At 38.5% G+C, this 17,051-nt stretch overlaps 3 protein-coding genes across 3 annotated transcripts; all 3 read right to left on the reverse strand.

The window, feature by feature from the left end:
• Window positions 1–2,935: 2,935 nt before the first annotated feature.
• Window positions 2,936–3,880, reverse strand: LOC117057737 (olfactory receptor 14A16-like). The gene has a single exon (XM_033168578.1). The coding sequence runs from the start codon at window positions 3,869–3,871 to the stop codon at window positions 2,936–2,938; it is 936 nt and encodes a 311-aa protein (XP_033024469.1). The 5' UTR covers window positions 3,872–3,880.
• A 3,877-nt stretch (window positions 3,881–7,757) lies between these two features.
• On the reverse strand, window positions 7,758–8,728 carry LOC117059195 (olfactory receptor 14A16-like). The gene has a single exon (XM_033170751.1). It carries the CDS (start codon window positions 8,726–8,728, stop codon window positions 7,775–7,777), a length of 954 nt encoding a protein of 317 aa, XP_033026642.1. The 3' UTR covers window positions 7,758–7,774.
• Window positions 8,729–12,986: 4,258 nt separating this feature from the next.
• LOC117057738 (olfactory receptor 14A16-like) lies at window positions 12,987–13,940 on the reverse strand. The gene has a single exon (XM_033168579.1). The coding sequence runs from the start codon at window positions 13,938–13,940 to the stop codon at window positions 12,987–12,989; it is 954 nt and encodes a 317-aa protein (XP_033024470.1).
• Between the last annotated feature and the right edge of the window lie 3,111 nt (window positions 13,941–17,051).

The following is a 17,051-nucleotide window of genomic DNA, read 5'->3' on the forward strand; positions in this document are numbered from 1 at the left end:
GAGGCACCTAAAATTAGAACAGAGTTAATGAGAGTCTGTTGGTTGAGGGAATATGCAGGCAATTGTATGTAGGGTTTCCCCCCATGTCAGTATGATGTAATGTGTGATGCCAGCCGTAAACATTCAACTGACAGCATCGATTCTCCCAAGTACTCATTGAATTTTAGAGTTGTAAGGGAACATTGAGAGCATCTCAGGAAAGACCCATCTTTGTTACATGTTGAATGAATAATGAGAAAGTAGAATAAACTCCTAAGTGTAGCTTATAAGAGCAACCAATGAAAGATCATGTTGCATTGATGAGATCTCAGGGTTTAAACCCAATCTCCAGAATTTTGAAACACTTGAAACACCACATTATTATCTTTTCTTACCTATAAATGTATTCTCTTTTTATCATAGAATAATCATGTCTCCATTAATCTTACTGCTGTATTAAACATTTTGAGGTCTTTTCAGAACAAAATAGGACACCTTCCAAGCCCTAATCTCCACTGATGATGAACTAATGGCATGCTACTCACCTCAGCATTCTCTGGAAGAAGGAAATGCCTAGATGCTGGAATGTAGTCTTTAGTAGAAGGTATAGATTTTATGACAAGGAGGAATAAATTGAGCATCCCTGCTGTCTGTAGTGTTTCAGACAATCGGTCCATGGAGAATATCATTAAATTTCTGTAGTGTTTCAGAGAATTGCTCCTTGGAGAACCTCACCATGATGATTTGCAGGTCCTGATTTACACAACAAGGAGTGCAATTGTCTTTACAGTAATAAAGTATTGTATATACCTGTATTGTATATATGGTGGCGGTTAGAGTGTTGAAGTTGATTAACTTATGTATCACTGCAAAAAATCTTTTGTAACTGAGGAAGGTCACAAATATATTGTCCTATGACTTTGATGCCACAAAAATTTAGCATGAAACTAAAACTGGATTGCATATCCAGGAGGCAATTACCATTTGAATCCAGACATAATTTTCCATCTGGAAGGGCATCCATAGCTTCTTCACTACTGCCTAAAATATGTCATATTTTGTATATTTACACCATGGAATGTTGATTATCAAACAAGCCAGCTGACAAGGAGGATTATTCCATCTTGCTCAGATCAAATGATCAAAGAACACAAGGGTGCAAGTTAGCAGCACTGTTTGATACCGAGGGATAGTAATCCTATTACTAGAGCAATGCTGCAAAAAGTGGCAGGCATGCTCTAGATCAGGCATGTCCAACAGGTAAATCGTGATCTACTGGTAGATCACTGGACGTCTACAGTAGATCACTGGTAGATCATTGTCTCCCCCCAAAGAAGCTGAACAACTGTGGCTCCCCTAAAAAAGCTCAACATTTTACTTCCTCCCTGAAAAAAAAACTCAACAACTTTGACCTGAACCCTGAAAAGTGGGGGTATATCACTGCCATTTTTTAACTCTGTGAGTAGATCACAGTCTCTTGGGAGTTGGCCACCCCTGCTCTATATTAATTCATTGATGTGCCATCATGGGGTAAGTCCATGAAGAAAAGGATGATAAGTGTGTTAGTATTGTAATGTATCATTCTCACATTGCATAATATTGTAGGTTGCCTTTAATTAATTAATTGATGTATGAGTATGGGAAGTATTTAAATGTCTCCTCCCTCTCTCTGCTGTGCTCTGCTCTGCTGAAGAAGATGGATGTGAGTGTCGTCTTGTTGTTTTGTTATTTGCTTTATAAATAAAACCTTTGTTGTTACTATTCCAACCACAGTTGCTTCTGCTGCATTCTGCTGTAAAGGACTGAGTTCTCTATCTGCGAAAGGGCATTTAATGCACACAAAGTGAGCCTCAACATAACTTTCCCAGTTCTGTCCCAATTTCTACAACAGAAAAGCATTATTTCTCATAATAAATTTTACATCTAATCCTCATGGGGGAGCGGGGAAAGAAGCTAGCTATGAGCCTGTGGGTGGTGAAAATACAATTGATACTAACATTTCTGGTCTCTTAATAAGTCAAGGTCTTTTCACGTATTCATTTCTACAACCAAAATGTACACAATGTTTCAAGTGAAAAGTCGAATTTGGATATAAAATTACAAACAAAATGTAGCCATTTGAATATAATTTATTTTAGGTAAAGGATGCCCAGTGAGATATGAAGAAATACGCTGGGGATTTATTTGGTCCTTTTGTATTTATTTTGCTTGTACATTGTTGCAAAGAAAGCAGTTGAATGTGAAAGAACTGATAAAGGATGCAAAACTGCATTCTATTGTCTGGTATGTGAGGGTGTTGCATTTCCATTAGATTTTTTTAATTTAAATTCTGTGCCACATCTTTTTTAATACATGCCACCACCATCCTGGTCAATTTTTATTTTTATTTACCCTAAGCCATGTTGAAGGATTCATTCCATACACAAACACATATATAGTGGATGGAGAATCAGAGATCCTTGTGTTCCTTCCAATCCCACCTTGTCATTCCCAATGTGTTTTAACATTCAACCTTCTTCTCATGGAATATGAATATTGTAGCTTTGTAAGGGGAACAGGTTTCACCTAAGAACTATTAATTATTTTTATTGTTAATATACAGCACCCTCCATTATACATCAACTACATTTAACAAGAAAGTTAATTCATAAGTAACAGCACAAAAACATTCTTTTAAAAATGTCTACATTTTATCTAAGATACAATCAAGATAGTTCTCTGCAACACTGTAGCAGCAGCAGCAATATTAGCCCATAACTGAAGAAATGACAAGATTGACATATTCTCAGCCACTAAATCTGTGAAAATGGCAAGGAGCCTTGTAATATGATAAATAGTTAATATTATGAAATCCTCTATTTCAAAGGTGAAAAAAGAAATGCAGCTAACTTTCTAAGTTTAACATCAGGTATACATTTAGTGTTTCCATGTTCTCAAAAAATCTGGAAATATTGAATCAGGCAATAAGATGTTTTAAGTTTTGGGGTATTTTCCACACTCCCATTTGGATGTCCTTGTTTCTGAGGCTATAAATAATGGGATTAAGAACTGGTGGCAAAACTGTATATAATACAGCAGCAACCAAATCCACGGTGGGGGAAGAAAGTGCTTTTGGTCTCATGTATGAAAACACAGCGGTGGTGACGAATAAAGAAAAGACAGTCAGGTGAGGAGTGCAGGTAGAGAAAACTTTATATCTGCCTTGGACTGATGGGATCCTCAGCACAGCAGATAATATGTAGCCATAAGAAGCAAAGATAAATGCAAAACAAAAAGAGTCAATAAATAACCCAAGGACAATAATAAGAATTTGATTCACTTTCGTATCACTGCAAGAAACGTTTTGTAACTGAGGAATGTCACAGAAATATTGCATAATCATATTGGAACCACAGAAATTTAGTCTAAATGTGAAACTGGTTTGTAATACTGCATGGATCAGGTTGCCTATCCAGGAAGCAGCTGCCAATAGGATACAGACACTCCAATTCATGATTATGGTATATTGTAGCGGATGACAGATTGCTACAAAACGGTCATAAGCCATAACAGTGAGCAAGGCAATCTCACCACCCCCCAAAGTTGCCACTAAGAAGACCTGTGTTACACATCCGGCAAAAGAAATCATGTTGTTGTTTGTCAATGAAATGGCAATAGATTTGGGAACAGTAGTGGAGATGTAGCAAACATCTAAAATTGATAGGTTGATTAAAAAGAAGTACATTGGGCTGTGAAGGTGGTGGTCTAAGGCCACAGCTATGATAATGAGAGAATTTCCCATTAAGGCTGTTAAGTAAATGAAGAGAAACAGCACAGAATGCAAAATCTGGGCATCATGATCATTGGAAAATCCCATCAGAAGGAACACTGTTGAAGTAGATTGGTTGGCCATTTCACTTATTTGAATCCTTCTGCAGAAAGAAGAGAAATGATGGTGTGTTAGTGCAATTTTGTGACAATATTATTTTATTACAGTAGTAGATGGACTGTTTTTATGTAAAGCTCATACAATGTAATAATTTATTTTTAGAATATCCCCCCCCCCCGAATTAGTTTATGAAACTATGGGTTTTGGGTTGTATAAACACGAACACCCAATGTGTATATTATGGGAGTACTGCAGGTCAATTTGTTATGTAACAACAATATTCTATCGCTGTTTCCTTGGGTTTAAAGACATCCTGTGCTTATTGAGCATGGAACAAGGCTTATTGAATTAGAGAGGGAAAATAATGTCACACTTTAGACAATAAATTTGAAATGTGATTTAGTTTTTAATATAATTTATATGCTGTCTTACCTCCAAGAAGCTAAAGGTGGTACAAAACCTTCTCCTCCCAATTTTTATACAAACTACAATCCTGTGAGATAGGTAAGGCTGAGAGAAATTGACTGGCTGAAAGTTATCCAGTGAGATTTACAGCTGAGTGGGTGTTTTGAACCTGGGACTTTCCTGTTGTAATCTGACCTTCTGATCACTGGTCAGCACACTCATCCCATTAGCTTTTGCAGGCTTTAAAAACTCCAGAATCTGTTTACGCAAAAGAGACAATGGCATCAAATTACTACAGGTGTTCCACTTGGGAAGCAACACCACTATACTAAATTATTATTTGTCTTGAACGTAAGCTTTCCAATCTGGTTGGCACAATTATTAAATAGGACCATCTTGGCTTCGTACCAATAGTGTATAATGCTGTTGGATTGTGGACATATAAACTTAAAATCATTGCATTTATCCTCCCCCCCCCCAAAAAAAACCCCACACACTTAAAAATGAATCAAAATGGGGAATTGGGGACAAGTTTGTATAAAGCATATTCTCTCTGAGATTCCCCCCCCAAAAAAATAAATGCATAATGTAACACATAGAAATGCAACCAGTCTTCAAGTGCTATGTCATAGCAGTTTGTGAAATCTTTGCTATTTTGGGAGATTCCATCAGAAATAGATAATAAAAAGCTCTCCCTCCCTCCCTCTGTCTCCAAAGTGCTTTTGATTGTGAAAAAGACCAACAGTGAAATATTTCATGTATTTCATAAGAGAAATGAAGAATCAACCAGCTGCAATCATGTTTGAGGTCTAAAGCCTGACAGAATTATGAAACAGCACAAAAATAAACCACCTCCAGAAAGATTTGAAAGCAAGGTACATAATTTTGTTTATATATTTATAGAAACACAACCCATGGAAAGACATAAGAATGGCTATATTTCTCAATATGGAAGCAGAACAAGTGTTAACATCTCCGTAATTTTTTATTTTTAATAAAAGAGCAAAGACCTGAAATAATGGACTTGTTTTAATCTCTCTATAAAAACATTAACAATTTAGTGACTGCATTACCACACATTATTATTATTTATTCATCAAAAAATTACAAGAAAAGAAAAAAGTCCTTGGATGAATCAAATCCCCAATTGTTTTTTTTTAATTTCACAATCTATTCATAACTGAAGGCCTGAGCACTCTAGGAGCCTTGCTGTTTCCTGAGGATGAACGAGGAATATTCTACTCACCGGTTTCTCTATCAGAAGATCAGAGTGCTGAAGTGCATGATTGTGATCTTTATTGGCAGGTGAATGTGCTGCAAGAAGGAGTAGGAGCTTGAGTCATGTTTGTTGTCTCTGTTATTTCAGTTAAGTCTCTCCTTGGAGAACATCTCATAAGTCCCTTGATGCCATGCAATGCAAAGGTCCTATTCCACATCAGTTCTATTTCTTCTAAATCAGGAACATGGAAAACTTCTCTAGGCCAAATCAGACCATTACTTCATACAGCCCAATATTTGTAACACTGACTGGCAACTGTTCCCCAGGGTTTTAAGCAAGTATCCTTCACAGTCCTACCTGAGATATCAAGGATTCAATCTGAGGCATTTTGGATGCAAATTGCACAATGAGCATTACCAAAACCCTCTGAAAATAATGTCGGAAGAAGAAAAATTTCAGAGGGGTGTTGCTGAAGACTGTAACAGGAACTAGGCATAGAAGTCCATCATTCATACTTGTACATTGACAGAGGGGGAGATTGCTCTCAACCCAGTCGGCTGACAGGGAGAAATAATGACTGAGATTGCTCAGTTGTTTGAAGAGCATAAGTCATCAGCACTATTTAGTATGGAGGGCTACCCCTTCTATTACTGGGATTCTGGGAACAATACAAAAAAAGAGAGAAGTATCTATCCTGCTGTCCATTGCCTTGATGAGGATTCGACGCTATTCTGTCACCAGGGAATAGCCCAGAAAGCAAAGCACACAGAGGAAGATGGATGGGATGGGAGGAGGAGGATGAATGGCCTTCATCCTACCCAGCTCAGTTCTGCCCCAGTTCCTCTTCAATGTATGTGAAAGGAGAGACCACCAGGGAAAAGGGGGATTTGTGATCACACTCTTAAAAAGGACTCAAGGTAAAGCAGTTATGGGTAAATGGTTTATTTATGATTTGGGAACTTTGAATAAGCTAACGGTTATCTCAGTCATTAATTTATTTATACAACTCAAATGTGCACAATGTATGAAGGGAGAAAGAGGGCGCCACATTCTCAATGGTCAAGAAGAATCTAGAACACACACATATCACGAAAATATCAAGATAATACAATAGAGTACACTTTCAGTTCAGGGATTTTTTTCTTCTCCTGAAAACAAGAAGCTCCTTGTATAAAAGATTATGGGAATCGTTGCTCTGGGGAAGTTTCTGCTATGTTGTGTGGGTTTAGTTATGAAACCATAAGCCATAGATTTTCCCTTTGAATTTAATTTATTTATGGTACAGGATGCCCAGTGAAGTAGAGTGTCCAACTTGAGGAATTTATTTTTCCATTGGTTGTAAATGGTGGCCAATAAAGCTGCTGGAGCTGAAAGAAGAGCTGCTATGGGATTAAAAACTGAATTGTCTTCTGCTGTGTAGTTTTTCATTTTGTTTTGCTAAATCAAATATTCTGTATCACATCTATTTTTCTGCATTTTCCAATAAACCTTGATCGAGTGTTAATTCATGGTGCATGTATGTGTGTGGGGTGTGTGTGTGTAAACCAGGGATGCTTCTGTTGCATCTTATCACACCTCAGCAATACATGAATTGTTAAAAAAATCAATCCCTCTCCCCAGGTAACTCTGGTAATTGTAGCTCTCCTAGGACAGGGGTGGCCAAATCCCAAGAGATTGCGATCTACTCACAGAGTTAAAAACTGGCAGTGATCTACACCCTTTTTTGGGTCCAAGTCAAAATTGTAAAATTGTTGAGCTTTTTTTTAGGAAGGAGGAAGACCCATTTTGGGGGGGTTCGGGTCAAATTTGTTGAGTTTTTCCAGGGAGGAGGTAAAATGTTGAGCTTTTTTTAGGGGAGCCACAGTTGTTCAGCTTCTTTGGGGGGAGCCGATGATCTACCAGTGATCTACCACAGACGTCTAGTGATCTACCGGTAGATCATGATCTGCCTGTTGGACGTGCCTGTCCTAGGAGAATAGAGGTTTCCTAATTTTTGTTTAAATACAGCACCCCTAGGAAGTGTCTAAACTTCAACTAAAGAACACCAAGTTATCGCTCTAGAATTCTCTCACAGTTGTAATAGTAGCCCATAAACAATTAATTAATAGAACTTACACATATAAAATGTCTCACAAAATCTATGGAAATGACAAAAGAACCATTCAGTATGATGAATAGTTAATATTGAGGAAGCTCCTATTTCAAAATATAAAGGGATATATCTAAGATTACATGGCAGACCTCAGATCCCCATTTAGTGTTTCCACGTTTAACATTTCTAAAAAGAATTTGGAACTGATTAATCATGCTACAAGCTGTTTTAATTTTCTGGGTATTTTCCAGACTGCCAGTTGGATGTCCTTGTTCCTGAGGCTATAAATAATGGGATTAAGAACTGGTGGCAAAACTGTATATAATACAGCAGAAACCAAGTCCACAGTGGGGGAAGAAAGTGCTTTTGGTCTCATGTATGAAAAGACAGCTGTGGTGATGAATAAAGAAAAGACAGTCAGGTGAGGAGTGCAGGTAGAAAAAGCTTTATATCTGCCTTGGACTGAGGGGATCCTCAGCACAGCAGAAAATATGTAGCCATAGGAAGTAAAGATGAAGGTAAAAAAGAAAGAGTCCAGGAAAAAACCCAGAACAACAATTATAATTTGATTCACTCTTGTATCACTGCAAGAAATCTTTTGCAATTGCGGAATGTCACAAAAATATTGTCCAATGATATTGGTCCCACAGAAATTTAGTATGAAAGTGAAACTGGTTTCCAGTACTGCATGGATCAGGTTGCCTATCCAGCAAGCAGCTGCCAGTTGGATACAGGCATTCCAATTCATGATTAAGGTATATTGTAGTGGACGACAGATTGCTACAAAACGGTCATAAGCCATAACAGTGAGCAAAGCAAGCTCACCACCAACAAATGTGATCACTAAGAAGACCTGTGTCACACATCCGGCAAAAGAAATAATGTTGTTGCTTGTCAACGAAATGGCGATGGATTTGGGTACAGTAGTGGAGATGGAGCACACATCAAACAATGACAAGTTGATCAAAAAGAAGTACATTGGGCTGTGAAGGTGGTGGTCTAGGGCCACAGCTGTGATGATGAGAGAATTCCCCACTAAGGCTGTTAAATAAATGAAGAGAAATATTGCAGAATGCAAGATCTGAAATTCACGGGTTTCTGAAAACTGCATGAGAAGGAACTCTGTTGGAGTAGATTGGTTAGCCATTTCTCTAATTTCCATCATTCTGCAAATAGAAGTTAAATGGTTTTGAGTTAGTGGAGTTTTAAAATTTTTGGACATCCTTTAAAAAAAATCATATAGTTATTGCTCTAGTTCACAACTACACATCTATCCACATCAAGAACCATGTATGCACACTATCAATTGTTGATGTTTTCTTTCATCCTGCTATGACATGAAGCCTAATGAGGATAGTATGTGCAATCACATATTTTCAGCTAATATGATTGATCTACCCTCAAAGACTGGGGGAAAGGCAACAGAGACAGGGTGCATACACATACATTCTCACATACGCTATCATGCAAGTGTATGGGTTTTGAAAGGTGCTCTTCATTTTTTTAATTGAACATCAGCATACCACTTCACATATTACCTAAGAGCAATGAAGAATCAGCCTGAATTAATGAAGTTCCAAGAATGAAGACTGATTGCCAGAATACTGAAACAGCTTAGATTTCAACAACCTAAGGGAGAATTGAAAAACAAACAAACCCCAAAACATTATTTTAGTTACTTCTAGAAACATGGCCCATGGAAAGACCAAAAGATGGCTATACTTCTCAATGTGCAGGCAGAATCATATTAAGTTCTACCCTATTAAAAAAAAAAAGACAAGAAGACGAGGGATGGACTTCCTTTAATTCCATTTGGATAAGTAATTTCTATTCTAGTGATTGTATTACTATATATTATAATTCATTTCATTTTTTTTTAATGGAAAAGATAACCCTGATGAAAGCATCTCCCAATTAATATGTGTCAAATGCAAATCTAATGAGCTCAGAAGATGAAGACTGCACACTGAATCATTAAAAGCTTCCTATTGTCCGAAAAGCCATAGAATCCCAGAGTATCGGCCGACCATCATTGTTGCTGTGAACTAGAGAGAATCATGGGAGCACTTAACTCAATGCACTATCACATTTTTTGAGAAGCAAATGTGAGTTGTCCATATTCCAAGTGAAATATTTCCCTGTGCAGTTTTTCCAAGGTTTCTGTTGCCTTCTCCTACAGATAAAATAAATGATTTAAAACAAAACAAAAACATGAATTCCACTTTATGATATTATGTCCATCTCAGTATAAACCAACTGCTGCATGAGTCATTTCACAATCTTTTCAGAATTGAAATCTTGAGCATCCTTGAATCCCTTCTCTTTCTTTCAGATGATCAAGAAGAATTATGCTCACCTCTGTTTCTCTCAGAAGATTAGAGTGCCAATGTGCTTGATGGTGATATTTATTTGAAGGTACATGGGTTGCCAGGAGGAGGTTAAGGAGGTGATGTCATCCTCCTTTCCTGTGCAATTTCAGGGTCTCTCTTGGGAGAGTCCCATGATGCTGTGCAAAACAAATGTTGTCCATTTCCCTACTAGATCCTTTAACATACATAAGAATATAAGCGCCTGCTGGATTAGTCCAGAAAGCGAAGGACACAAAGGGAGCTGAGGAGGAGATAGATTCAACCTAGCCAGCCCAGTTCTGCCCCAGTTGCTCCTCAATATATGTGAAAAGCAAGACGACTAGGAGAAGAGTGATATCGCACCAGAGTATTTCCACCCATTCCTTGTATGCTAAGGTTGTCTCATTCATTCATTTCTGCCACTGAAATGTACACAATGTGTAAAAGAAAAGAAGTGGCAATGTTTCATGGACAACTAAAATCCAAAATACACACACCAATATAATATCAGCATGTTTCATATCCCAGTTCAGGGATTTCATTGTTCTCACATATGGAAACAAAGATGCCATTGCAAAATCTCTTGAGAATCTTTGCTCCAGGGAAATTTGTGCTTTCCCATGTTGGTGCCATTTGAATTACCATAATTCATGTTTGCTGAAGGATACCCGGTGAGGCATAATGTTTTACACCAATAATTTATTTGGCCCTTTATTTATTTTTTTCATGGATTCTGAACTGTAGCAAAGAAAACAGAAGGAGCTGAAAGAAAGATGAAAAGGGCGCCAAAAATTAATTGACTTATAGTATGCAAGGATACTTTTTCATTTTTTTCTTGTAGTGCATACCTAAATTTCATATAACATCAAAACTATTTTTATTGTCCTCTCCCCCCCCCACCTCATCTGTTCGCAACACTGGCAAATTCCATAAGTGTTCAGCTGAAGGAATTTAGGTTCCCCTTCATATGAAGTGTGCATTAGAGCTTATGTATGAAGGTTGGGGAATTGGGTGCACCCAATGGAAGTAGCAGACAATATGGTAGTGCAGTGGGTCTCTATTGACCTCCACTCAGTTGCATCACTGCTGCTTAGCAGGAGTTAAGAAGCCTGCACCTGAAAGGCTTTCGTTAGTTGCGTGTCGAGGTTCCAAGAAACCTCCCCCCCCCCAATAATTCATACTTCACACAGTCATTTAAGTTTTAAGGTTTTTGGCATAATTTTGGCCAGAACTTTATTTAAATACAACCAATGTGTGTGGTTGCTTAGGCATTGATTCCAACTATCTGTCCCCCGCCCTGGGACAGAACTGACATCCGCTAGCCAGCAAAGTCAGTAAGGGTAAACACCTATAGAGGTGAGATCAGGAGCTGTGTGCCAGGTCCTCAGCTCTCCCCCAAATGCTCCTAGGGGCTCTTGCACAGCCCTAGCCCCTGCTCGGGGGATATGGACAAAAGCAAGATGAGCCCCTGAATTCCTTTAACGGACTAACCTTGCAGCAGCGTTTTGCAGGGGCAGGCCCAGCCAATCCCTTACCCCTACACCAACCAATTTTAACCAATGCCTTTAACTTGCAGCCCAGCGCTTATTACCACTTGAGCAATATGGGTTTACTCTGTCACACCCCCTTCTCTGCTTCTGGGTGACGCTGCTGTGGCCGGTGCAGGGTCCCTCTGCCACTGCCACCGCTGAAGTTGGCCCCAGTAGTGACTGCCACAGCATTTCCTCACAGGGCACAGAGCGGCAAGGGCAGGGTAAGGGCTTTTAATACTGGATAGTAGATTGCAGCCTGGTCCATTGCTTTCTTTTTATGGATCAATGGTCTCGTTAGATAGTAAAATTCTTAACAAAAAAAAAAAAAAAATTCCTTCCGGTAGCACCTTAGAGACCAACTAAGTTTGTTCTTGGTATGAGCTTTCATGTGCATGCACACTTCTTCAGATTCGTGCATGCACATGAAAGCTCATACCAAGAACAAACTTAGTTGGTCTCTAAGGTGCTACCGGAAGGAATTTTTTTATTATTTTGTATTTTGTTTTGACTATGGCAGACCAACACAGCTACCTACCTGTAACCAGTAAAATTCTTGTTAAATTGCTGTTTTAGGGGTTGTTTTTCATTGTCTGGAATGGATTAATCCATTTTCCATTACTTTCTATGGGAAAGCAAGCCTTGGTTTAAGTACGCTTGGGTTTAAGGATGGACTTCCGGAATGGATTAAGTTTGTAAACCAAGGTACCACTGTATTAAGATATAACCAAAACACAAGGAGATTATTATGCAACAAACCAGAAGAGGAAGTTGAGTGAAGTCGCAGGGGGGGGGGTGGTATTTGGGTTTGTCTTTATATCTGAGAATATGTTACTGTGATCAAGATAAAAATGTAAAAATCAATAAAAAGTATTTAAAAAAAGAATTTGTAATGTAAATTGTGTATCACATCTATTTCAATTCATTCCACCAACACACTGATGGGTTTTTGTTTTTATTCACCCTAATCCATGTTCAAGAATCCATTACCCACACCCCCACATGCATATATAGCAGATGGAGAATCACAGATCCTTCTGTTCCTTCCACTCCCACCTTGGCAATCCCAAAATGCTTTAACATTCAACCTTCTTCTCATGGAATCTGGATATTGCAGCTTTGTAAGGAGAACAGTTTTCACCCAACAACTATTTATTATTTGTATTGTTAATATACAGCACCCTTTGTCATACATTCACTACGTTTAACGAGAAACTAGACTAGCATATCTTAAAGCAAATACCAGGCCTTCAACCTTAAGAGAGTCATATTTGTAAGTAACAGCACAAAATGTCCACATAATAAACAATCAAGATAGTTCACTGCAACACTATAGCAGCAGCAATAATGGCCCATAACTAAAGAAATAACAAGATCGACATATTCTTTGTCACTAAATCTGTAAAAATGGCAAGGAGCCTTGTAATATGATAAATAGTTAATATTATGAAATTCTCTATTTCAAAGGTGAAAAAAAGAAATTTCCTAAGTTCTACCTCAGATAAACATTGTTTCAATGGTCTCCAAAAAAACTGGAAGTGATGAATCATGCAATGAGATGTTTCAGTTTTCTGGGTATTTTCCAGACTGCCCGTTGGATGTCCTTGTTCCTGAGGCTATAAATAATGGGATTAAGAACTGGTGGTAAAATTGTATATAATACAGCAGAAACCAAGTCCACAGTGGGGGAAGAAAGTGCTTTTGGCCTCATGTATGAAAACGCAGTTGTGGTAATGAACAAGGAAAATGCAGTCAGGTGAGGAGTGCAGGTAGAGAAAGCTTTATATCTGCCTTGGACTGATGGGATCCTCAGCACAGCAGATAATATGTAGCCATAGGAAGCAAAGATAAGTGCAAAACAAAAAGAGTCAATAAATAACCCAAGGACCAAAATCAGAACTTGATTCACGTTTGTATCACTGCAAGAAATCTTTTGCAATTGAGGAATGTCACAAAAATATTGTCCAATGATATTGGTGGCACAGAAATTTAGCATGAAAGTAAAACTGGTTTCCAGTACTGCATGAATCAGGTTGCTTATCCAGGAAGCAGCTACCATTTGCATACAGGCATTCCAATTCATGATTAAGGTATATTGTAGTGGGTGACAGATGGCCACAAAACGGTCATAAGCCATAACAGTGAGCAAAGCAAGCTCCCCACCAACAAATGTGACCACTAAGAAGACCTGTGTCACACATCCGGCAAAAGAAATCATGTTGTTGTTTGTCAATGAAATGGCAATGGATTTGGGTACAGTAGTGGAGATGGAGCAGAAATCACACAATGACAGGTTGATCAAAAAGAAGTACATTGGGTTGTGAAGGTGGTGGTCTAGGGCCACAGCTGTGATGATGAGAGAATTTCCCACTAAGGCTGTTAAATAAATGAAGAGAAACACTGAAGAATGCAAAATCTGCATATCACGGGTTTCGGAAAACGCCATGAGAAGGAACTCTGTTGGAGTAGATTGGTTAGCCATTTCTCTCATTTCCGTCATTCTGCAAATAGAAGTTAAATAGTTTTGAGTTAGTGGAGCTTATAAATTTTTGAACATTCTATTTTTACAAAAAGATCATCTCAGATATTGCACTAGTTCACAACTACACATCTATCCAAATCAAGAACCAAGTATGTAAACTATCAATTGTTGATGTGTGCTTTCATCCTGATATGATATAAAGTCTATATGTGCACTCACATATTTTCAGCTAATATTATTTATCCTGGCTCAAAGACAACACAGACTGGGTGCATACACATACTTTCTAAGCTATTTCCCACATGATGTTAATGGTAAAGTTTTTACAGAAATCTCCCAGTGTGCCATCACATGTACATAAATCATTTTATGAAACATGTAACATTTGGAAGAGAGGGAGAGGGAGAGGGAGAGGGAGAGGGAGAGGGAGAGGGAGAGGGAGAGACCACATTGAAATAGCTAAATAGGGTAAAGGAAACCACCATTCTAGAAAGTTGATCTGAAATTTCATATCCAATGAGCAGAGAAGATGAAGACTGCACACTGATTCCGTTCGTAACCGGAGGTACGACTGTATTTCTAGAACCATGGCCCACGGAAACACCAAAAGATTGCTATACTTCTCAATGTGCAGGCAAAATCATATTAAGTTCTACCCTATTAAAAAAAGACAAGAAGACAAGGGATAGACTTCCTTTAATTCCATTTGGATAAGTAATTTTTATTCTAGTGATTGTATTACCATATAGAGTATTATAATTCATTTCATTTTTTTTAAATGGAAAAGATAACCCTGATGAAAGCATCTCCCAATTATTATGTGTCAAATGCAAATCTAATGAGCTGAGAAGATGAAGACTGCACACTGAATCATTAAAAGCTTCCTATTGTCAGAAAAGCCATAGAATCCCAGAGTATCTGCCTACCATCATTGTTGCTGTGAACTAGAGAGAATCATGGGAGCACTTAACTCAATCCACTATCACATTTTTTGGGAAGCAAATGTCAGTTGTCCATATTCCAGGTGAAATATTTCTCTGTGCAGTTTTTCCAAGGTTTCCAAGGTTTATCCTACAGATAAAAGAAAGGATTTAAAACAAAACAAAAAACACTTTATGATATTATGTTCATCTCAACATTAAACCAACTGCTGCATGAGTCATTTCACAATCTTTTCAGAATTGAAATCTTGAGCATCCTTGAATCCCTTCTCTTTCTTTCAGATGATCAAGAAGAATTATGCTCACCTCTGTTTCTCTCAGAAGATTAGAGTGCCAATGTGCTTGATGGTGATATTTATTTGAAGGTACATGGGTTGCCAGGAGGAGGTGAAGGAGGTGATGTCATCCTCCTTTCCTGTGCTATTTCGGGGTCTCTCTTGGGAGAACATACCAGTCCCACGATGCTGTGCAAAACAAATGTTGTCCTAGTTCTTTTAATATGCATAAGAATATAAGAGCCTTTCAATCCTGAAAGCGAAGGACACAAAGGGAGATGAGCAGGAGAAAGACTCAAGGTGGCTAGCCCAGTTCTACCCCAGTTGCTCCTCAAAATATGTATAAAGCAAGACAATCAGGAGAAGGGTGATATCGCATCAGAGTATTTCCACCCAATCCTTGTATGCCAAGGTTGTCTCATTCATTCATTTCTGCCACTGAAATGTACACAATGTGTAAAAGAAAAGAAGTGGCAATGTTTCATGGACAACAGAAATCCAAAACACGCAAACCAATATAATATCAGCATGTTACATTCCCCAGTTCAGGGATTTCATTGTTCTCACATATGGAAAAAAAGATGCCATTGCAAAATCTCTTGAGAATCTTTGCTCCAGGGAAATCTGAGCTCTCCCCATTTTGGTGCCGTTTAAATTAATTCATATTTGCTGAAGGATGCCCCTTGAGGCACAATATTGTACAGTGGTACTTCTCATTACGTACTTAATTCGTTCCAGAGGTCTGCCCTTAACCTGAAACTGTTTTTAACCTGAAGCACCACTTTAGCTAATGGGACCTCTCACTCCCACTGCACCGGCAGAGCACAATTTCTGTTCTTATCCTGAAGCAAAGTTCTTAACCTGAAGCGTTATTTCTGGGTTAGCAGAGAATGTAACCTGAAGCGTCTGTAACCCGAGGTACCACTGTACAAAGAAGATGAAAAAGGCTCCAAAAATTAATTGACTTCTAGTATGCAAGGATACTTTTTCATTTTTTTCCTTGTAGTGCATACCTAAATTTCATATAACATCAGAACTATTTTTTTTAAAATCATATTTATTGATTTTCCAATACATATCTCCAATTACCAATCAAATTAAAATCCAAATTAATTATACAATTCCCAATTAAAACAATTCCAATTATGCCAAATTTTTACAATTTTTTGGACTTCCCATGTCTCGGACTCCGGAGCGATCTTCACCTCTCTTTCAGTTGCATTCACAGTCCTAATACTTTCACAGCTTCTGATATATGCCAGCAAGCAGACGCGATTATAATGAATAATGTCTCTGTATGGATAAGGTCACTCTCATTCCAAATGCCACATTCCGGCCACCGCCATCTTCTCCTTCTATTACAAGCCGAACTTCAATCGTCCACCAAGGCTGGCTTCTCCCTTTGAAGTGGTGTTCAGCTTCACGGGCTCTCCTCAGCAATCAATCTTTGCTGCGTCATTACCAGCCAGAAGTCCTCCATTACTATTAAATCATTCTAAATTTTGTTTCAAGTCCATACAGTTTGTTGATGTAACATCCAATTCTAACTAACTCACTCTCAGTCTTTAAAGTCTGCTTGCTATTTCCCTTTGAAAGTGGATTTTCTGGGGGGGGGGGTTCGCCCGTGTTAAGTAAAATATTGAGGCAAAACAAACATAGGGTCCAGAGCTCCCCCCCTTCCTCTCCCTCTTTCACATACCAGTATAAAGTCCATATCTTCTTCCAATTTTCATTCTTAACAGCTCAGGGCTGAATCTGTTAGCAACATTCTTCCCACTCCTTTGTCCGAGGCATGCCCAAAACGTTTAGCCAAATTTATATTTCCAGTTCTGGGAGTCGTGCACGAACGGGGCCGGCTTTGAGGAGCTCCGATCCTCCACGAGCCCTATGCGCCCAGGCCCCCCCCCACTCAG

The sequence above is a fragment of the Lacerta agilis genome, chromosome 14, assembly GCF_009819535.1.
Source record: "Lacerta agilis isolate rLacAgi1 chromosome 14, rLacAgi1.pri, whole genome shotgun sequence".
Taxonomy (NCBI): Eukaryota; Metazoa; Chordata; class Lepidosauria; order Squamata; family Lacertidae; genus Lacerta; species Lacerta agilis.